We start from the raw sequence: 24,154 nt of genomic DNA, 5'->3' as shown, positions 1-24,154 counted from the left end.
CAACTTCTACTCATGTTATAAGATATTTACATACTTGCTTATTGGAATTTGTTGACAGACGTGTGTGTGTGTGTGTGTGGGTGTGTGTGTGTGTGATCTTTCTCTCATAATATTTATATATCTTATACAAGAGCTAGAACATTCACGCATTCACAAAACCGTAATTTCAAGGATAACAGAATGTAATCGTTTTTATTTTAAAAAACGTATAACCTAGGCCGAAACAATATCGGGTTGTACATGATGATACATTCCATAAGCCTGCACAATATATTCTAAAATTTGAAGCACACCCAGAAAATGCATGTGTTGGCAATGGTGCTGCCATAAAAACCAAAATGTATACAAAATGCAGATTAAGGAACAGCAAGCACACACAAATACAGTTTTACATTTTCCAAGGCTACGGTACTTAAAAACATCAATCTAAAGAAACAACCAAATATAGGGATATGGCCATGTTGTGTTATGACCACCACTACGCCACAGTACCCCAATATCTATGGACCATACACTAATTTTAACGTGGGAGGCAAATTAAATAGTGCTAAGTGAATTAAGGTGTAATTAACTAATCTGTTGTAAGAGCATGGTGGCTATGTATAATGCAAAATTAATGCGGTAAATATTATTTTTTTTAAATGGTGTCAAAAATAAACAATTGAAGTGATAGTTTTTTTTAATGTGTGATTTATATACTTCCAATGCATATCTTTTATCTTCTCTATAGCAAATTAAAATTGATATAATAAAGTGACATCCAAAACCTTCTAAAATTTAAACTTTCCTGTGGTCACCTCAAATGGGTTATCTGAGGCAGGGGGACTGAACAGGTTCTCAACCAAATCGAATCTGGTCTTGTCTCCACTCTAGTTTATTTTGCGAAATTTAATTTGTCTCTCACGCAAAACAAAATAGTGTAGGACCCTCTACGATTTAGTTACTGTGACATAGTGATGGACTCAGCACGATATTACAATATGATGGAACTGAATCCCCATATGTGTTTAGGATGAGGTGATTTTAAGTAGCATTGCAAAATTTTATACTCTATTTTTGTTTGCTCTTTTCCTTAATCTGCATTTTGTTTTTACGGTACTCCCTGCCTCTTTGTGTCCTAAATTTACCCGCCCCAATATTCAGGAGTGTGGCAGTTAAAGATTTTACTGCAGTGTGACTGAAGGGCTCGACAGAACCTCTGGAGAGCTATCTTTCAAATGTTTTAGATGATTTCCTTTTTCAAATATTAGATGGTACTGAATAAAAGTATTTTAGTATATACTGTAGGTAGGAAAAGAATATATATATATTTTTTTTAAATCAGAATGTGTATAGTTTGATATCTTTCTATATTTGTGCATTAAAAAATAACAACCTGTGTTATTCTAGGCAGAATGACATTTCTTTATCTCAATTGATAACACAGAAATACAGTCTATAAAGAGCATCTTACCCACCCACCCATACACCTCACAGCAGGCAGATCATGGTATTATGGGAAAATGCTGTGTTGGAATTCTGGAGATCGCTCTAAAACTCTTGATCATTGATATTGTGGTTTATTAATAATGTCTCCAGAACTCTAGGATGACATTGCTTTGCAGCTGTACACTTTTCACCGTTGTATCTCCTCCAAATTTGTCACATGCATATACAAAATACTTGTTGGTAGAATGAAGTATCCATTTTTGTTATGATTTCTACATATAAGTATGACAGGCGTTCTGATGGAGTGCTTTGTTTTGTAGCCTCCTTTATCACATTCCCCGTAGATTAATTGATGCAGGAAAAGGAAAAGTTTTGATGCTGTATTTATATTTATAACTTTCTTTTTTCTTTTTATATGTGCATGTCGTGTTATGTAGCACTTTGTGTTGACAATTTATTTTTAAATGTATTTCTTTAAATTTTTCTTCCATCAGTTTCATTGCAAGATATAAACATGAGGAAAGCCTTTAAAAGCTCAACCATTCAAGATCAGCAAGTGGTCTCGAAGAGCAGTGTTCCACATCCCATCACTGACATATACAACAACTGCGAGAAACCCCCTCCTCTGAATATACTTTCACCATACAGGTCAGGGAAGAAAAGTATTCAATGTGTGAACCGTTATTGTCTGATGTAATGGAAAATAACAAGGGAATGTGTACTACAATAACTTACACTGACCATAAACCCAAAGGGTGTAATGTTCAATTAATGCTCTGCTACCTTTCATTGACTTGACAACTTGTCCAGATGTTATAGACTACATCTCCAATAATGCTCTTACAGCCATATTGCTGGCAAGGCATCATGGGAGATGTAGTCCACATCGTCTGGACTGCCAAAGTTGCCCACCCCTGGACTAGAAGACTGTTCATGGGAACTTCAATGCATGGAATTACACTCCTTAATTCACTGAGTGAAGATGTGGAAAGGTTCTTGCGAAGTGTTTTGTTTATTTAATTTCACAAATTTTAGGCATGATGACGATGATAATTAAAAAGCGGTGGAGTTATTGCCTTAGAAAAAAATGGCTGCTCTCTTTCCTCTGTCTCTCTAAAAACTTTATTTATTTTTATTTATTTCTTTTTCCAGAAAGCCTACTCTTAAGTTATGGTTTAAAAACATAAATAAACTGGTAAATTAAAGTAAACTATTTTTACTTTTGGGCAAAACTGAAGATTTTTTGCTTTCAGTTCTGCTGTTTTAGGCAGTTTTTTTTTCCTGTCAGAATGTTTGCAGATTCAATCCAATGCGTGACTATTTTTGCCTCCTTTTTTTCCATTCGGGTTTAAATTCGGGCTTCAGTTGGAATTTCCAACAATTTGCAATTTAGCGAATAACGCTGACTGTGTGCTGTCTGGAATTCAAAGTAAATTTATACATTTTAGACCAAAATAGCTGAATAAAAAAAAAACCTCCCTTTGAGACTTTTTTCCAGTTCAGCGATTGTGGCTCGCGACTTTAAATTCACTATTCCTGATACTTCACACTTCAGTGAATAATGAAATTGTTCTACAAAGAAACATGGGAGGTAAAGACCGTTTCTAATACTCTGAATAAGTCCCTGTATCGGTTGACCGTAAACAATGTGGATAATAACGTTTACAAACGTAGAAATTAAACTTTTTTTTTTTCTGTGCACACAGAGACGACAGAAAAGATGGTTTAAAGTTTTACACGGATCCTTCTTACTTCTTTGACCTATGGAAAGAAAAGATGCTGCAAGACACAGAAGATAAGAGGAAAGAGAAGAGAAGACAGAAGGTGACAATTTTATGGCATGAAATCTGTCTCTGTAAAGGTCACTCTAAATTATTCTGTATGACCTCCATCAGCAAATATGTAATATTGAGCTAAAAGTACCTATTTTTATTAGGTGGAAACTAAAATTTGTCACAAAAATCACAAAAAAATCATGCGTTTAATAAAAAAAAAAAAAAAAAAAATATATATATATATATATATATATATATATATATATATATATATATATATATATAGTGTGTGCATGTATAAAGTGTACCATCCTCTGCACTGTCTGCTTGTTTGTTTTTCTTTTCCCTCTCTCCCCCCTCACTCTGCTCTTCAGAAAGATATTTATGACCCTCTACAAAGATGGTGTCTATTTTCTACCAAACCTGTGTCTTATCTACACTCATGTCGCTTTAACCCCTATATCACAACTCAACTTTGAATTCTATGTGTCGTCTTGCTCAGAAATGCCTTAGACTTGAGAAAGGGAGGTTATCCCGAAAGCTTGTCATTAAAAAATTCTGTTAGTCCAATAAAAAAGGTATTACAAGATACAAATTTTATATATATATATATATATATATATATATATATATATATATATATATATATCTCACAGTGAGAAGCGCCTCGTGCGGCTGTCAATGAGACAGCCACTAGAGGCTGAATTACCCATAATGTAAACATAGCAGTTTCTCTGAAACTGCTATGTTTACAGCTGCAGGGTTAATCCTAGATGGACCTGGCACCCAGACCACTTCATTGAGCTGAAGTGGTCCTTTAAGCAGTTTGAAGGGACACTCTAAGCACCATAACCACTAGTGTGGCATCTGACAGTAATCTATAAAACTGTTTACGAGTTATTTACATTTACCGTTTAGTGTTGAGCCCCTCGTGGACCTTCTTGTTTGAGCTGGTAGGTTAAAGCAGAAGTGTATCACACTACGTGTCCAAACCATTCATAAACTATTTGACAGAGTACAATCAGACAGCACCAGAGGACTCCTTGAACTATAACCATTACAGTGTGTTATGGTGCTTGGTGTCCGTTTATATGGGCACCCCAGGTAAAAATCACTCTTATTATTATGCAAATTATACTTTATATTAAAATAAAAATGTACATTTAACTTTAATCTTCTCGTATTGTTTATAAATACTATAAGCAGTTTTTCATTCTGACTAGCAGCTCCTCTGCTGCTAGTCTTTCTGTCAAAAGACTTCAACCAGCTTCCATTTCAGTAAGCGGGCTCATGTCCAGTCAGCATGAAGTATATGATTCTCATACAGAATAATTACTTGAGTGCATTTTTCAAGTACTTTTCTGCACTTCTTGGCTTTGCATCTCCCCTTCCCTGCTCCAAGTGAAGGAGAACTGAAGAGGCAGGGAATTGAGGGCCTGCAATAATGATCAAATGAACGAGATGAGAGGGGAAAAAAGTAAAACTTTAGCGCCAAATCCTTGGAATGCAATTACTGTGCCGTTATAAAATAGGCAGATTGTATACAGACAGATAAGTAATTATATGCCTGTGTCTCCCCTTCCTCTCCTGCAGGCTGCTTGGCTTCCCCAATTCAGCTCATCCACAGCGTCCACGCCATTTTAGGAAGACAGATTAATTTGTTTAAAACAATCAGAAGTAACATTAGCAAATACTGGATAATCGAAAATTAGCATGCATGTTTGGGAAAGTTGGCGACTAGCTACATAAAGGTCCCTTGCTCTATTTTCCCTCAGCTTGACATGGATTCATTGTAACCCACAGAGGACTCTCATCACATTTTAACGCTATGACTCATCCTGATCTTTCTATTGTTTTACTTCTTGTCAGGAACAAAAACGTGTGGACGGCACAACTCGTGAAGTTAAAAAAGTTAGAAAAGCTAGGAACAGACGTCAGGAATGGAACATAATGGCATTTGACAAAGAGCTGCGGCCTGACAACAGATTGTCCCCAAACATATACCAAGGAGCCTCATCCGAGGGATCTCTCTCTCCTGATACTAGGTGTGTGAACCATGCCGCCTTCAGCACTTCTACCACTGGCCATCAAAATTTGTTTTTCAGGTTTTGTTGTTTGGCAAACCACACAGTGGCAAGTTGTTGACTTATTTAGAAAGATACATATAACAATTTTGTATAACAAATCTATTTTTATCCTTACTTTTTATTTTTTTTTGTATTGATTTTATATGTTAATAATTACTCTTGTTTTTAATAAACATGCTTCAGATAAGAAGACCTCTTATGAGGAAGTCATATGATATTTCTGTGAAGTTTTAACTGTTACAATTTATTTTCTTTTGTTCACCTTTCACAACACAGAAGTGTGTCTGCGTTACATAATTTCTTGCAGTACTTGAAGATGGCTCTGTGTGTCTCAAGAAGTCTGGAAATTGCCTGCCTCTAGGCCAGGGGTAGGCAACCTTCGGCTCTACAGATGTTTTGGACTACATCTCCCATAATGCTTTTACAGCCATATTGCTAGCAAAGCATCAAGGGAGATGTAGTCCACAACATCTGTAGAGCCGAAGGTTGCCTACCCCTGCTCTAGGCTAAATAAGTTAGCATTTTTAAATCCTATAAATCTAAATGGCCCTAAAGCTTGCTGGAGTGATTTATATATGAAGAGTGTGTTCTCTTTGTAGAATGAAGAAAAAAAAAAGTGCAGATATCAATAGAAATTGTGTTTTATAGATTATATAGATATATATATATATAGAGAGAGAGAGAGAGAGAGAGAGAGAGAGAAATCTCTCAATCAACCGTGTTACATCCACCTGGTTTTAAGACAAACACTTCTTATGTCCTGGTTGCTTAGCTCAGTGGAGCTAAACTCAAGAGTCAGAAAATTGCCCCAAGCACCTGCACACAGAGAAGTGCATACAGGCAGAAAATACCTGCAAAGACTTCTTATTGAGCCACATTGGGAAATCTGTAATTGGACAGTCATAGAAAGTCTTGGGAAGAAGGGGGGTGCTTGCAAAGGCTGCAGATAGAGATCTGCAGCTTTTGTAAGCCATTTTAGAGTAAAAAAAAAAATCTTAATTCAATGCACACTTGCTTTCATGAGAGGGAAATCTACTAAATATTTGATATTTTTATTTATGCAGGAGCATAAGAAACTCTGCAACAACTAATCACTGAATATAGTTATCCAGTCAACTAACATTCACATTAGTAGGTCCCAATCCTGGTCCACCTAATCCACAAGCTCACGCTAAGCATTGTGGGATGCAGACCTTTGGCATTGTGTGACTAAACTCTATTTACTGGGCTTGTAAATGTATACCTTCAAGGTTATCATTTTAAGTGAACAATTTCTCTGATTATTCTTTACTGCATGCTTTTAACTCCTTTCATTTTACTTTAGTGCTTACAAACAGTGCTTGGTGGGTACAGGCTTGTCCTCATTGACATTGAATGAGCATTCATATAGTTGCAAATAAAAGAAGCACATTGCTGCAGTTACAAGCCCCTGCATGAACAGAGCCCGGGACATGAGGCGTTCTTGCTGTGCAATGAGCAGAAATTATGGCGTTTGGAGTGTCCCTTTATATTGCGCTCTGTAAAGTGATAACGTGGAGCCGAATGCGCATCCACGTGCATTCAAATCTGCCCATAGGAAAGCATTAAAAAAAAAACACATTTTTTTTAATTGTGTTGCATTGTATAATTTATATTGAATTACTGCTTGATGAAGAGGTAATAGTACAGTTTCTCGATAGACTTATCAATGAGTATTTATTTATATATATATATATATATATATATATATATATATATATATTTTGTGTAATGCAACACTTTTCAAATACTAGAAATTAAGTTGGTAACATTTGTACTTCATAACTCCCATCATACTTTGAAATCTGTTAGTGCATACATCATACCAATTGCTGTCAAAAATATCTGTAGGTGCTCATTAGGGACAGGACATTGTGACCAACCTTTGTTTTAAAATGCCAAATATTTTGTTTCATTGGGAGTTTATTTTTGACGAACAAAATGCCATAGAGTATGTTTGTCCGTGTCCAACCTTGGTTCTACAGCAGCCGTTGGGCTGAATTCCTCAGAATTCTCAGATGATCATCTAGAATTCTGGGACATTACAGCAGTTGGAGGGAACAAGGTTGTAGACACATGTTCTTCAAGGTACAACAAGATGTTTTGTATTTTATCGTTTTATCCTGTTTATCACAATTTGTATTTAGGTTTCATATAGCAACTTTTCTGCTGTGCTTGTGACGTAATGTAGAAAAATGCTATTAACCCTCAAAATCCAACATTGGATCTTGGTTTGTTTAGAATCTGGAGGATACATATTCCTGCTTATATTATATTATATTATATTATATTATCTGTGTATAAGTCATTATAAAAAATCATGCTAGCACTTATTTTAAAAAAATGCTTTATTTAAAACAACACAACTCACGTGGAAACTCTGTGATGTAGACCATGATAATGTTAACTTCTGCTCTGCGCGTGTTAACATTTTGAGAGAGACGTGATCTGTTTACAGAGCACTTACAATGCAAATTAGAACCGCGACCTGAAGAATTGAAGAGAGCAATGGAGTAGAGTTTGAGTTCAGTCGCACAGGAATGGGACCAGGCAGGAGACATGAAAGAGCCACTTCCTGAGGGTCGGTCATATATTTTACTTCACATTGAGTTTACTCTGCTCCTGCCTGCCCTGTGTTACAGTTAGAACATGTAAAGATTGCATGACTAACCGCTAACACATGTTGCTTGCATTACTTGCTCATCGTTCGATTAGAGTATTGAAGTGCCTTTCATATCGCGACTCCTTCCTACTAAAACTGTTTTTAATTGCTTACGGCTTTTGTACCTAATTTTATCTCTTTTATATGGTAAGAATTGCTGAAAGTGTTGTAAAGAAACTATTTTCATTACAATGAATCTCCTAGTGTTTTGCATGAATATTTTAATCCAGTTCGAAACTGGCTTCCAAGTAAAAAAAACTTTGATTGGAAATACATTGAAATTGTTGTGTACATTTTCACTAAAGCGATATATTGGTAAGAATATATTGAAAAATTATATTTCTTGCCTTTTTTGCTGCTGTTAAAATTGGAAAGTCTGAAAGTTAAATATTTTTCTCCTTTTATTCTATTTAAGGTCACACGTCTCCGATGCCACAGATTATTCCTATCCACCAACTCCAAACCACTCCATTCACCAACATTCCATGACTCCTACGTATGGAGGGTCAGGAGATTCACATCACCTCCCCTCCAACCAGAACCATGAACATGACTATAGGTCCTCAACTGGAACATTAAGACATGGTACCCTAAGTAGACCTCAACAGCCACCACCACCACCTCCACCAGCTGCAGATGGCCAACACCAAGTTCCACTAGTATCTTCTGATCCCAGGTGAGTTATTGTAATAATTATGTGGTTGTCTGCTTATGCTATAGATGGAGTTAGATCAATTTTAAGGACAAATGTCCTAAAAATATAAAAGTACCTTCGGAAACAAATGAGATTTTCCAGCGAAATGCTCGATATTATCAACCTTGTTACAGAATTACTCTTCAGTAAGAACCAGAATAAAACTATACGGGCATTGTTTGGGTACATTCCGTTTTCATGTTGTCTCCTTTAGTGTGCAGGGTAATGGGGTCACCTACAGTTAGTCACTGGAGTCTGCTGTAAGTGTTTTGATTTTATTTGGAATCCCCTGCATCAATCTCATGCCTAATATCAGTTTACATTTATGGTGTTGTAGGGTAGGTTAGCTCGGTATATATCTATCGATCCTACACACAAAAAAAAATAGTTGAATAAAAATTGCCATGAAAATGAGATTTCCAACAAATGTGACATACAATAAATGTTTAACAGAAAAATATAAAGAATAAAAAAAATGTCCAGTGAGAGACAGGAAATCTCTACATGCTGTAAATGTCAGTATATACTTTTAGACGGTAAAATTGTTTATTTTGTCTCACGGAGCCCAGCTCCCTTTATCAGAGTTGTTTTGGCTTGTCATAAAGTGGAGGAGTTTCTTGGCAATCTATAACGTAGTACAATTTATGCAGGGTTCCTCGTATAGCAGTACTGTTTCCTATAAATTAAATTAGGGCACAACATGCTTTTGAGAATTCTGAGCATCAAACTTTTGTTTCATGTTACCTTCTCTGGATGCAAATGGATTCACACGTGGGTTGTGACACATTTTACAACAGAATCCCATCATCTAATTAATAGCAGCTCCAATCTGGAAGTAAATAGAACACAAAGACTTGGGTTCCAGCAGGGAGAGAGCATTAATGGGAAGTTATCCAAAACGAAATGTCCGTATGTAAATAATGAAATGTTGCCAAACTTTTAGCTGATCGCCCTTTTAATACAATATCACTTTAAACACATGCCTTTTTTTCCATTCCTCACTGTATTTTGTTTGCAGTCTAATGCAGTTAGATGCAGTGACTGCAGAAGTCATCAGAATTCCAAGTGATATACTAGAATTTCTCTGTTATCACACAAACTTGAAATCCGCTAATTTAATGTGCCATTTCTTTTACTTTGGAATAGTTGAGAAACCAAACAGATGCATTGCCAATTTAAACAGATGAAATAAATAGTAATAGAAACATAGAATGTGACGGCAGATAAGAACAGTTTGGCACATCTATTCTGCCCAATCGTCTAAATACTTTCATTAGTCCCTGGCCTTATCTTATAGTTAGGATAGCCTTATGCCTATCCCACACATGCTTAAACTCCTTTAATGTGTTAACCTCTACCACTTCAGCTGGAAGGCTATTCCATGCATCCACTACCCTCTCAGTAAAGTAATTTATTTATTTTTAAATCTTTGCCCCTCTAATTTAAGACTATGTCCTCTTGCTTTTCTTCTTTCAAATATAGTCTCCCCCTTTTACTGTGTTGATTCCCTTTATGTATTTAAATGTTTCTATCATATCCCCCCTGTCTCGTCTTCCCTCTAAGCTATACATGTTAAGATCCTTTAACCTTACCTGGTAAGTTTTATCCTGTAATCCATGAACCAGTTTAGTAGCCCTTCTCTGAACTCTCTCTAAGGTATCAATATCCTTCTGAAGATACGGTCTCCAGTACTGCGTACAATACTCCAAGTGAGGTCTCACCAGTGTTCTGTACAATGGCATGAGCACTTCCCTCTTTCTACTGCTAATACCTCTCCCTATACAACCAAGCATTTTGCTAGCATTTCATGCTGCTCTATTACATTGTCTGCCTACCTTTAAGTCATCTGAAATAATTACCCCTAAATCACGTTCCTCAGATGTTGAGGTTAGGACTCTATCAAATATTTTATTCTCTGCCATTGTTTTTTTTTTTTTTTTATGTCTGAAATTTTGCAATTATCCACATTAAATGTCAGTTGCCATTTTTCTAGTTTACCTAAATAATTTGCCATTTGGCTTGTCCCTCCTGGAACATCAACCATGTTACATATCTTGGTATCATCAGCAAAAAGACATACCTTACCAGCTCAATGAAGTGGTCTGGGTGCCAGTCCCCCAGGTTTTAACCCTTCAGATGCAAACATAGCAGTTTCAGAGAAACTGCTATGCTATGTTAACATTGCAGGGTTAATCCAGCCTCTAGTGGCTGTCTTCCTGACAGCCGCTAGAGGCGCTTCTGCAACGCTGGATGCGAAAATGCTTTCCTATGGACTGTATGCGCGCACGGCTCTTGCCGCGCATGCGCATTCCGCTCCACTTGGGAGCTGACGGCGGGGGAGGAGAGCAGCGCCGAGGGTCACCAGCGCCGAGGGAGCCCGATGCTGGCTTAAGTGGTTTTAACCCCTTCGGCCCAGCGGGAGGGGGACCCTGAGGGTGTGGGGGGACCTAAGGGTTATATAGTGTCAGGAAAACTAGTTTGCTTTCCTGACACTATAGTGATCCTTTAAATAAATGTCCAGATTGCTAATGTGGAAACTACACAATCTTTCTAAACTTAATTGCATGTATGACTATAGTACTAAATTGTTACCTTAAACTAACACACATTAATTTTTTTTTTCCTTTTAAGGAAGGCACATGCCACACAGATGGAGTACTACCCTACAGGATCTCCACCACCTCCTCCAGTTATTCCTTCTGCTCAGACTGCTTTTGTCAGCCCTCTCCAGCACCCAACACCTGGATCCCCTGCAGCACATGTATCCGGATCGCAGTATGTTCCTTCTCCACCTCCTGCTGGGCTTTTTATGTCCGCCTCTCCTGGGCCTCCCCCTCCACCGCCTGGTCCTCCTGTATCTGCTTTGTCCATGTCCTCTTCACCAATGCATTTTTCCAAAGTGTTAGAAGCCAAGCGAATGGAGAGTGCACATATACTTGGCTTGACCAGTGATGCTCGTAGTGATCTTCTGTCTGCCATACGTATGGGTAAGCAAAAACTAGTGTAAACCACGAACTGATTGACAATCTAGAAAATATGCATATAGATTCACGGTCACATGCAAGGGGTTGTTACAATGACCTTTTATGTACTACCTAGAGTTGCAATTTCCTCTACTGCTATTGGTGATCTCCAGTTCCCATATTTCTGTCAGAAAATTGTGGGATATGCATTCTGAGCAGGAATTGCAGAAAGTGATAGATCCACTGTATAAAATAGAAATTCTGTAGATTTACTCTGAATAGTAAATGGCTTAAATGCCCAAAACACATACAGAACTAGTGACATGCAAAACTAACAACTGTTATTTCACAACTGCTTCCCTGCTGGTATGTCTAAATGTAACCCTAAAATGCCCAGTGGACCGTGCCATATGAAACCTTAAAAAAAAGACTGCAAGTGCTCATGTTCTACTCTCCATTTTGGAGAGGGATTAGAAACTTTTACTTTTGTATACCCTGGCACCCTCCTAGAGTAATTTGACAAACTGTTTTAGAACGCCCATGGCTCCAGGCCCTGCTTCTGGATTTTCCTGCAAGGCCATGCTCATTAGTTTAGAGTTACAGCTGAAAAATATGCTCAGTGAAGACATGCGACAGGAGAAGCCTGACCCAGTACGGGTACCCTGAAGATCTAGGCAAGTTGTCAAAACGTTCTAAAACGGTTTGGTAAATTACTCTTGTTCTCCTGGTTGGAATGTTTGTTTTCTTCCCTAATCAGTGATTCTGATTTAAAGGTGTTTCTATTATTTTAGAGAATACTAGTGACAAATAATAGTCTAACTCCATTTGCAGATGTTTATTTTGTATTACAAACCCTCTCTCCTACCTGGCAGTTAATTGCAGGAAGCATAAGAACAGAGTGCGTCTCCTCTCATTTCTCACTGTCACTGCTGCATTAGCAAGGAAATACAAACAAATATAGGTTGCACCAATATAAAGTCCTATAAGTCCATAATAGCTGGAGTTTGTTCTTAGCTGGTAGCCATCTAGACTTCAAATGATAGTAATATATAGAATAGAATAAAAAACGAAAATAACTGGTGATGGTACAGAGCGTATGGAACTGGGTGCAGGACACACAACAAAAATATGTATAAGGTATTTCACTGACATTTGCGAGAGCTATAAGACCAGCTCTGTGTATAACCGCATGCAGCGGTACAATCCCCACTGAAGGATATGTGGATCCTGGGGGCTGGTCTCTCAGTGTGTAAGTTATTATTACTATTGGCATTTATAATGCGCCAACAGATTCCGTAGCGCTTGACAATATTATAAATGGGGGGGGGGGGGAATTTAACTATAAATAGGACAATTACAATAAAACTTACAGGAACGATAGGTTGAAGAGGACCCTGCTCAAACAAGCTTACAGTCTATAGGGCGTGGGGTATAAAACACAATAGGACAGGAAATAGCAATCAAATAAGGTGGGAGTGAAGCAGAGCTGGAGGAGAGTAGAGTGCTGCCCTTTAGGAGAGAGCAAGAGACAGGTATGTGAGGTAGAGCTTACTCTGGGAGGCCATAAGCTTTCCTAAATAGATGGGTTTTAAAGCACTTCTTAAACGATTTGAAGATTAGGGGAGAGTCTGATGGCGGTAGGCAGGCTATTCCAAAGGAAGGGAGCCGCCCGTGGGAAGTCCTGCCAGTGTGAGTTGGCCTTATGCGTGCGAGCAGCGGACAGGAGTAGTCATGGGCAGAGCTTAGAGACAGAGAAGGGGCATACCTATGGATCTATAAAGAGATATGGAGGGCTAGAATTGTTCAGTGCTTAGTACTTTGAATTGACTCCTATAGGATACAGGAAGACATTTTAAAAGATACAAACAGCAGACAATAGTGATCACTGTAATTAATATAGCTAGAATTCTAAAGATGAGTATTGTACTCGCATATAGTGGAGCAGTAGATCCTACTCCGATGATAACGCTTTGGTGGTATGATCGCCACCAGGAATATAACGTTGAGTAGATCCTTCAAGAGGTAGTTTCCAGGATATCCATGTTGGGTAAGTATTTTTGCCAGGAGTTAGACAATTATATGGTATAAGGAGTAGTTATTTGGTGTTTACACAGTCACATCACCTTTAATTGGATAATATACAAGGTATGAAATGATTTATAAAAGTTAAAAATTATGCACTGGTATAATATAGTGTGCCTCTATGAGGGAAGGTGTAGAGTAAAAACAAGGTTTTGCTCGTTAACAAAAATGCCACGATCGGCTATTGAATAGCTAGCTTTCTCATTATGTTCAGCTATATAATTCTGTTGCTTGGCATTGGGGAGACTGGAACCAATGTTTCCCTGCTCTCTGTCTACTTTGAGATGTCATTAGTGCCAGACTCCATCCATGCAATGATGTAAAGTATCTGTGAGCACTGTACATGAGCATAGCATTACATATCTTTATACATAACTCTGTTGTAATGACACTGTGATGGATGTAGCCTAAACAACTGTGACCTCCATATTACAAGGTCAGATCCTCCATCTTCTAAAAGGGTGGTTGTCAGCTGAGATCTGGTAACATAACAGTTCAGTGAGGGATTATATGATAATACTGAATATTAGTCACGCTTTCTGTTTTAAAGTAGGCCGCTAGCCCCAAGTCTGCTACCTGAAATAAGCCTCAATTTTAATTTGTTTGAATCAGACATTATTCAATTCTGTTAGAAAAAACTTTTCAAATGTTTAACAGAAGTCACTATTAAAGTTTTACGGAAATTTATTAGACAAACCGTTTAATTTGTTTGAATCAGAAAAGATTCTATAAAAAAACAAAAAACAAAGGGACACTAGGCGTTAAAGCAACATTCTAACTTAGTGAAGTGGTTTTGGTGTATAGATCATACCCCTGCAGTCCCATTGCTCAATTCTCTCTCATTTAGGAGTTAAATCACAGCCCTAGTCACACTTCCATGCATGCGACTAGGACAGCCTTCCTAAACAATAACCTAGATATTTTACGTTCCTATATTGCCTGTCTGTTTAATCTAGAATTTCTTATCTGCTGCCCTGTTAATAGCCTCCTAGACCCTGCAGGAGCCATTTGTGTGTGATTAAAGTGCAATTTACAGAGCCGAACATAAAAACTTTTAAAGCAAGTAAACCTCTGGAAATGAAACCATTTTTGTGTGAGTCACAGACAGGGGAGGTGTGGCTACGGCTGCATAAACCGAAACGAATGTTTAAAGTAAGACTGAAGGGGTATAATCTGTACACTAAAACTGTGTCATTAAATACTGCAATTCCCTTCTCAGTGGTCTTACATGTTCCCAGATTGCACCGATGCAATCTATAATGAATGCGGAATCAAGGCTCATTTTCCTGTCCGCTCACGCCTCCCCGCTCTGTCAGTCTCTGCATTGTCTTCCAGTTAGATATAGGGCTCAATTTAAGATTTTGGTGCTTGCTTACAAGTCCCTACAAAATGCTGCTCCAACCTACCTATCCTCCCTAATACACAAGTATGTCCCGTTGAGGCCCCTGCGCTCTTCTGAAGACCTACGTCTCTCCTCTGTCCATACTCCCACATCTGATGCTCGCTTCCAAGACTTCTCCAGGGCTGCACCTTTTCTTTGGAACTCCCTTCCCTTCTCCGTTAGACTTTCACCCAATCTCCACTCATTCGAAAAATCTTTGAAAACACCCTTCTTTAGGAAAGCATATTATATAAACGGTTAGCGGGTTTTCATAACCCCTCACTCCCCCTCTCATGACTCCTCTCCTGCAGCTGTCAAAAATAACCTTATAACCTAATACGTTCTCGGTGAATACTTTTCTAGCAACCTATTTCATTACCCCTACTTATACCCTTTGTGTCACTATACCACACTCCCTCTAGCATGTAAGCTCATTGAGCAGGGCCCTCAACCCCTCTGTTCCTGTGTGTCCAACTTGCCTGGTTACAATTACGTATCTTTTACACCCATTGTACAGCGCTACGGAATTTGCTGGCGCTAATATAAAATAAATAAAATATGGGGCGGAGCCAGCTGCCTAAGTGAACGGACGTGTCCTGCGGGAGCTCCGACACCACAAACAGTCTAACTAGACCAAAACCGTTCTTTTCACCCAAAAAACCTGACCAAAACCGGGCTACAGCTTGCACCCACGATGGGACGCAAGTCCAAGAAATACCGGACGGACAAGCCCCTGCCAACCGCAGATATCGGCGACCTCCTTTGGAGGCCCCAGGGATCCATGAGGCCTGACATGGCGCCTCTCACGGATGGGCCGTCCTGGTCTTCCAGCGAAACCTCCCTCACTGACCTAAGAGACCTGGAAGCACCGGCGCACAATAGCAGAACCGAAAAAAGGGCCGATCGACAACATGGGGCACCGGTGACAGAAAACGCCCTAAAGGCCCTCCTGGACGAACTGCGGCGTAACATTGCCACAGATATCTCCACATTCCGGGACGAAATCAGAGGGGTCTCTGCCCGCCTCCATGACACGGAGGTCATTACAACGGGCCACGAAACAAGACTCGCAGCACTAGAGCGAGAACTTACTGCCCTGAAGGGCGAACAAGCTAAAATACAGCACCGCATGGCCACAGCAGAAGACAGGAGGCGGTGGAAAAATGGGAAGATCCGCGGCCTATCAGACACAGTCACTGCAGCGGAACTACCTCACTTAATCCGGAGGCTTCTGAACCACCTATTTTCAGCCAAACAAGCTAAACTAATGCAGCTAGATGGCAGCTACAGACTCCCAGCGCCACCCACAGGTACCCCAGGTGGGCAAAGGGATGTTATAATCCGCTTCAGGAATGGCCCTGACAAGCAGGTGTTTATGGCAGCCACGAGAAACAAATCGCCCTACTCCTTCGAGGAGCACCAACTAACGTTCTTTCCAGACCTCTCGAGAGCAACCTTAGACTGGAGGAGATCCTTGAAACCCCTGACCGCAACACTCGCAAAGTTCCAGGTGCCTTACAAATGGGGCACACCGAGGAGCCTCATAATCACTCAAGAATCCAGGACATTGAAAGTAATGGAGGCTGAGGAAATACCCAACGCGCTACTGAAACTCGGACTATCAACCACCCAAGAGGTAGCACTGACCTCCACTCCGGACACACAGCAGAGAACCTGGGACCCTGAGAGGATCCGCCCGTTTGTTCCCGCCGCCCTGCGAGGTGACCCTGCCACAACTGCAGTGCCCTGAACGGCTACGAACTGCAACCGGAGCCTATGCCTTTTATGGGCCACTGTTCTAATGTAGTTCACCAGGCTATACTTCTTGTTGTTCTTTTTATTTTTCTAATTATCTGATGTCTAATTAATTGATGTTTAGTTTCACATACGCTTATACCATACACCCAGGGACACGTCCTAGTCCCCATAGACATATACGCGCTGGCACAGGGAGTTCACTCCCTCCGTAACCCCCTCCACTCACTTGACGCCCACTTGCAGCACAAATACTTAACCGAAGTGAGTACCAACCTCTTGCCTCGCCATAGGCACACAAGTATACCCTCATGCACCGCAAGAGGACCGTGACCCGTGATACCCCCATTTACCGGTTGCACATCGCCATAGGTTCCCTAGGGACCACGGGTCTAGTCTCCACTACTCTTTCACACTATATTATTACTTAAATTTAACTCCTGTTACACCTTCATCCACAGACGCACACAACCATCCACATAAGGGATTGGTCACGCTTCAAACACTCCAACCTGAGCACCCATGTCCTTGATTAACACGGTAGAGTAACCTACTGAGGATGATGTCATACAAAACAAAAATTTTGTGCTAATGTCTGCTACAATATGCCGCTTTACTATTATTGTACAAAATGTTATGCTACGCAGCTGCTGTTGTGGCACTGCCTGCTATGTTATATAACCTGCACTCCAAAAATAAAGAATTTCAAAAAAAAAAATATATTTATTAAGCTAAAGTTGTATAGATGCCTACAGTATCCCGTTTCAGAAAATAATGCTAATGTTGTTGTTTTTTTTATAGTTTGAATTACTATTTTTTTCAATGTTAAAAATCTATATTGCTCAAAATTCAAATGTTTACTCAGAATATTTTGTATTTAACAGGAATTCAGTTGAAAAAAGTGCAAGAGCAGCGTGAGCAAGAAGCGAAGCGTGAGCCTGTCGGAAATGACGTTGCCACCATTTTGTCCAGACGCATAGCGGTCGAGTACAGCGACTCTGAGGATGATTCAGAGTTTGATGAAAATGACTGGTCTGACTAAAAAAAAAAAAAAAAAAAAATACCTATAAATACACCATCATTAAACAGATTTTATTCACCTGCCCCTAAGACCCTCTCTAATCATGAACTAACGTGTATAGAAGATGTAATGGTTTTTAAAGGAATTGTGGGAGCAGCCACCTTTATCCTAATTGGCTACGGGAATGCATATAGGCAACGTGCTAAGAGTAAAGACACGCCCACTCCGCAGACACAATAGAATCTCAGGGACAGAAGGTGAAGACAATTCTTGGAGCTGAAGTATTTCAGACTGTAAACTTTTTACAGATTGAAACTTTTCACTGTATAGTATGTAATATGTATTTTTTTTTTTTTTACTTTGTAGATAGATACTTCATACTTCAGTTTATTTTTATTTTTTTTGTTAGGAACTTTTGTGGTTTCTAATTGCATTAAACGCTAGAATTATGTTGTGCGTATATGTAGCACAGAGCCAGCGAATGTTAAAGGGAATCTATCACAGACTAAGGCTTCGACATGTTGCACATTGTTGATATTACAAACATATGCCCAGGCTGTTTTATTGATCCTTAATGCTGAAATTCCATTATAAGATCATCCCCTATGAACTATGTATCCGGAGAGTGACTTGCAACTACCACTAACCACTCATGAGTTACAAGAAAGAAAATCTATCAGAAAAGTTAAATTATGTGGGTTTGACTTTTTTTTTTTTTTTCTTTTTTTTCTTCCATCTAGAAGATTAAATAAAATAGTATCTGTTACTATTTGATTTCACTTTCCTGGCAATATCTGAAATTTTTCAAGCCATTTGCAGTTAAGTCCTTTAACTGCCAGATGCATTCTCAACATTTGTGTCCAGTTAGTGATATGCTTACCTGTGTTTGTTTTAATTCCAAGAAGTAACGACCGAATGCCTTTAAAGTATCATTAGTTAAAGGGACACTGTAGTCACCAGAACAACTACAGCTTAATGCAGTTGTCCTGGTGAATATAATAGCTCCCTTCAGGCATTTTAATGCAAACACTGCCTTTTCAGAGAAAATGCAGTGTTTACATTGCCCCTAGGGACACCTCCAAGTGGCCACTCCTTAGATGGCCACTGGAGGGGCTTCCTGGCTTAGGGCTGCACAGTAGGCAGCACTGCGTTCAGCGTCCCCACGTTCTGCATGGAGACGCTGAATTTTCCTCATAGAGATGCATTGATCTAATGCGGAGTTCCTGATTGGCCAAAACAGCATTTGGCCCCGCCCTGTTGCGATTTTAGTAAATCCAATGCTTTCCCTATAGGATTGGCTAAAAATCTGCCATTTTGAAGTCACAAAGGGGGCGGAGCCAGCACTGGTGGACCCATGCGGCGCTGGAAATAAGGGGAGTTTTTAAACTTTTATAGGGGGGGGGGGGGGGGTGAAGGAGGGGGCAAGCCACTTAAATGGTCGGTTTAGCACTATAGTGTCAGGAATACATGTTTGTGTCCCTGACCCTATAGTGATCCTTTAAGACCTACATGGTAATTAATCTTAAAGGACCACTCTAGGCACCCAGACCACTTCAGCTTAATGAAGTGGTCTGGGTGCCAGGTCCCTCTAGGAGTAACCCTTTTTATTATAAACATGGCAGTTTCAGAGAAACTGCTATGTTTTTAAAAGGGTTAATCCAGCCTCCAAATCCTCTAGTGGCTGTCTCACTGACAGCCACTAGAGGCGCTTGCGTGATTCTCACTGTGAAAATCACAGTGAGAGCACGCAAGCGTCCATAGGAAAGCATTGAAAGCATGCGCATTCAGCTGAAAGGGAGGATCGGAGGAGGAGAGCTCCCCGCCCGGCACTGGAATAAAGGTAAGTTTTAACCCCTTCCTCTCCCCAGAGCCCGGCGGGAGGGGGTCCCTGAGGGTGGGGGCACCCTCAGGGCACTATAGTGCCAGGAAAAAGAGTGTTTTCCTGGCACTATAGTGGTCCTTTAACTGAGCATTTCATTTTATCTAATTATTGGGCCTCTGAAACTACACAAATGTGGCATTTGATATTACTGCATTTGTTGGAAAATATTTATTGGCCAAATGCTAAAAGAAATAGATATATTTACATTTGATATCATCTATTCCCAGGTTTTAAGCTGCTGAGCTGCCAATGTGACAGCATCTCGGATTAGCCGACATGATCTTCACCTAAAGGACCACTAGAGGCATCCGGACAACTTCATCTCAATGAGGTGGTCTGTGCGCATTTTTCATTTAGTTCGAACTCTGCAATGTAAAGCATTGCTTAGTACAAACTGTAATGTTTCCATGGCAGGGTTAAACACACGGGAAGACAGCCACTAGAGACTCTTCCCCTGTTAGAGCCTTATCAGACTTGGTTCTCAATCAAATGCTGCTCAATTTAAAGATCTATAAATTAATGGAGAAATACATTCATTAAAAGTATACAAGCCATAAACTTGTAGAACTATCCACTATTTGAGATAACTACTGCACTCGATGAGTCATGACAATAATATAATTTTGACAATTGATTCTCTTTAAATTTTTACCAGGAAAATAGCTGCTGTTGCACTTTTATAAAATAATGCCTGGCTCATAGCCTATCTTGTTACCTTTTCCGTGATGAACAAATTGCTGTCTTTAACTACTAACGTTTATAGGAGGACTACTTACAATTGCTCAAAGCATTAAAAATTGTTGGAAGATTACACAATAACATTTTTGGAAGAATATGAATGATTTGGAAGAACTGTTCGCTATCTGTAAATGCTGTAAGATTCAGAAGTATTATTGACCTACGTTACATGGTAAAAATGTTTACGTCACTTGTTTACTGACTGATTTTATATTTGGGTATTCCCAGAATCTTAGCGTAGCATTCATTATCTTTTACCAGTTTTGTCCCTTGCTTTAACATGTTGCATACCTGTTATGCAATGATTTAAAATGGTGATACTTTTAAAAGCTAAAATTTGTTTTTTCTTTTTGTAACATTTTGTTAACGATGAAAACTTAGACCTGTGTGTGCTTTGTCACAAATCTTTAAAAAAAATAAAATAAAAACTAGAAGGGCCAACTTAAGTCCTCATTTGCAGACTTTGTTTTATTCCTAATAACATTGTAATTTATCGTACACGTACTGTGGGTTTGCATTGTTTAATTCTGCAGCCTACATTTTATACAATTCAGTATTTTTCATCTGGATTCATGCAGTTGTTTTGTTTGTTTCTTTAAATTTCTTTCTTGAAAAAGTGAAATGCGTTTTGTTTGATTTTTATTTTTCTTTGTTTTTTTGTTTTTGGTTTGTTTTTTTTAGCACATCATTGGGTAAATGCACGTCCTATGCTTGGGGTTATGTTATAAAGACAAATTCTGGCACGAAGTTTTGAAAGCAGAGCAATTATTCTAAACATTCTATTTGTTACTATGGTTATTGCACTAAAATTGACATTTATTAGGAACACAACTGTAAATCTGCAGATACAAATATGATGACACTTTTTATGTTTTCGGATTTAAAAAAAATAAAAAAATTAAAACCCCTTTTAATAATTGTTTAATATGAACTGCTCATAGAAAAATCCGCCCTTATCCCTTATTTTTCTATCATCACACGCTGACTTTCTGGATTGTTATTGAACGAATACACATTTTGTAACTTGTAAAATGTACTGTACTTTTTTTTCAAATTTAGGTTTTTATTGAAAGAATTTCACAAATTATGGGATACAGAAAAGAAAAGGGGAACGGGGGAGGGGGGGGGTAAAATATACTGTCAAAATCAATATCCATACCAATACAAGCCCTGAGTAACACGTTGCATTGTTATTCACTAAGCTGTAAGGTGTTCCGACGAATTATAGCTATGCGGAGTGTGCACAGGTCAGCTAATATATATGTACATAGCAATAAGTGAAATTACGTATAAGCATACATAAACTCTTATCAAAAGGTAAGCAATTGTCAAAAGATGATACCCTCACATGCAGTGCAGTAGGTTTAAAATATATTATACTAAGATACAATTCCATACTTTATGTAATTTCAGCTTAAAACACTTAAAAACATAAGACTTAAGACATAATACTAGGTCCAGTGTCATGGCAGGTGGCCTCCGATTCTATTGTCTATAGCGCTGATTACTCAATAAATTACCCTTGTCATTAAACTTTACAGATTGGAGATTAGAACTATTACCTAATCATTAGACTTGGGCATTTCAGAACTTTTCGTTTCGTACGAATGTATTCGTACGAAAAATAAAGTAGTTTAGTCAGAACCGAAATTCGTCAATTCTTTCATTCGTTTTCGTACGATATTCGTTAGTATTTTCGTTTCGGATAAACTCGTTCGTTCATTCGGCTTGTTCATTTAATTGAACCAAATGAATTCATTCATATTCATAACACTATGTTCCCTAATCCCTAAATACCGAATAGCTTCAACCGAACTCAGTAAAACCATTCGTTTCAAATGTTGAACATTTCTCTAACAACATGGCATTGAATGCTGTATTTCGTAATTTCGTTTAATTTACGCCTAAAACTCCCGAATGTTCAAATGTACGAACGCTGCCATTCGCATGAAAATGAATTGGCTCTATTAGTAAACTACCGAACCCCACTTACTATAGTCATTCGCATGGCGAATGACATTGCAAATGCAATGCATTGCTTTGCTTTTGCTTAGTTTTTCTTTTCAACGTGTATTTTATTGAGATTTTCAGTAGGGGGGTACAGAAGGGAAGAAGGAGGAAAAAAGGGGAACATACATTTCTCTAACAACATGGCATTGAATGCTGTAGTGTATTTCGTAATTTCGTTTAATTTACGCCTAAAACTCCCGAATGTTCAAATGTACGAACGCTGCCATTCGCATGAAAATGAATTGGCTCTATTAGTAAACTACCGAACCCCACTTACTATAGTCATTCGCATGGCGAATGACATTGCAAATGCAATGCATTGCTTTGCTTTTGCTTAGTTTTTTTTTTCAACTTGTATTTTATCTAGATTTTCAGTAGGGGGGTACAGAAGGGAAGAAGGAGGAAAAAAGGGGAACATACATCAAATATATAATCCAGTACAGCATATACATCCAGTGTGATTGCGCAAGGAAACATATTCACAAAAACATAAGTTTCCGGCTTTAGGTTCACAAGATCCTACCCTGTCAACTTTGTAATGGTTACAGATTATAGATTAGTTACACAACATGAGTGACTGACTACATATATATACCATGGAGGACACCATAGACATTTAGATGATCAGAGGATTATGTGGTTAGGTGGTGAGATGGGTGGACGAAGATTAGTAAAATTTTTGGAAGCGTTATGCGTTCAGGAAATAGAGACCGGTAACGGCCGGGGATGATATTCTGGTGTTTGCCGTCATCAACACTACGGCATATACTGAGTTAAGTTACTGAATTAAGCTCTACTAACTCTGTGTCGTTGGTTATATTATATTCTTTCAATATTGATTGTTAATGATTGTTAATAACCTGCATCAGTAATGCTTCATTGCTTAGCATAGGGATACCTACATCTTACTGTGTCAATAGGTCATCTAGTTCAACTATAGGGGTGTACTGTCTAGTGTCTAGGTTTTTTTTGGCTTCAGACATGAGTCATGCTTCCCTGACAGGTGGTACTGGCAACACAGTATCATTTTAGCAGAGAGTGGGAAAGTAGGAGCCAATTAAATGGGCTTTTACATACTGCCAGACAAAACTGTAAAAAATAAAAGTATCAACTTCAATGCAAAATCTATCCAGATTTTCTATAGGCCAGCCATTCAGCCATTTTGGAGCTCAGCCAGCCCACTACCCTGTGTCAGCCATTTTAGTCATTTTTATTGGGACCTTGCCAGAAGTGGTCATGTCCTCCTCCAGCTCCTCTAGTGATTCAGCTATGGATATAGTGGAGGGGGGCATTGGCCCTTCTGGCCAAGATCAAGGAGAAGCAAGTGGGAGAAGCAAGAAGAAGCAGAGAGAGCCAAGGATTTTAAAAGTAGCATGTCCTGGGAGGAAGAGTAAATATGCTCACAGCTTTGGTGCAGAGGAGAATAAAGTACTGGTAAACAAGCTTTGCCTGTACTACCAATGTATATTTGGGGGAGCAGCCAAAAATACTTCTAGAGCAAGAAAAAACAAAATGTGGAGGAAGATTGCGGCATCGGTGAACACTGTTGGAGGGAACAACCGCACCCAGGAGGTGGTGAAGAAACGGTAAGTGCACTTATATTCCTAAAAATAATTTTCTTTATGCCATGTTTTTTAAAACTTTTTTTTTCCTCCATG

At 38.9% G+C, this 24,154-nt stretch overlaps 1 protein-coding gene across 5 annotated transcripts in view; it reads left to right on the top strand.

Moving 5' to 3' along the window:
* The window catches only part of WASF3 (WASP family member 3), a 57,671-nt gene extending 38,720 nt beyond the window's left edge, over nt 1-18,951 (top strand). For all 5 annotated transcript variants that reach the window (XM_063429603.1, XM_063429576.1, XM_063429596.1 and 2 more), the window contains 6 exons: nt 1,923-2,076; nt 3,135-3,252; nt 5,073-5,248; nt 8,386-8,646; nt 11,296-11,651; nt 17,730-18,951. In XM_063429603.1, the coding sequence (XP_063285673.1) occupies nt 1,923-2,076; nt 3,135-3,252; nt 5,073-5,248; nt 8,386-8,646; nt 11,296-11,651; nt 17,730-17,887 (1,223 nt within the window). In that variant the 3' untranslated portion in view covers nt 17,888-18,951. The remainder of the gene's footprint in view (nt 1-1,922; nt 2,077-3,134; nt 3,253-5,072; nt 5,249-8,385; nt 8,647-11,295; nt 11,652-17,729) is intronic.
* Nucleotides 18,952-24,154: the final 5,203 nt, after the last annotated feature.

This window comes from Pelobates fuscus, chromosome 1 (assembly GCF_036172605.1).
Source record: "Pelobates fuscus isolate aPelFus1 chromosome 1, aPelFus1.pri, whole genome shotgun sequence".
NCBI lineage: Eukaryota > Metazoa > Chordata > Amphibia > Anura > Pelobatidae > Pelobates > Pelobates fuscus.
This window is presented reverse-complemented; position numbering and strand designations above follow the sequence as displayed.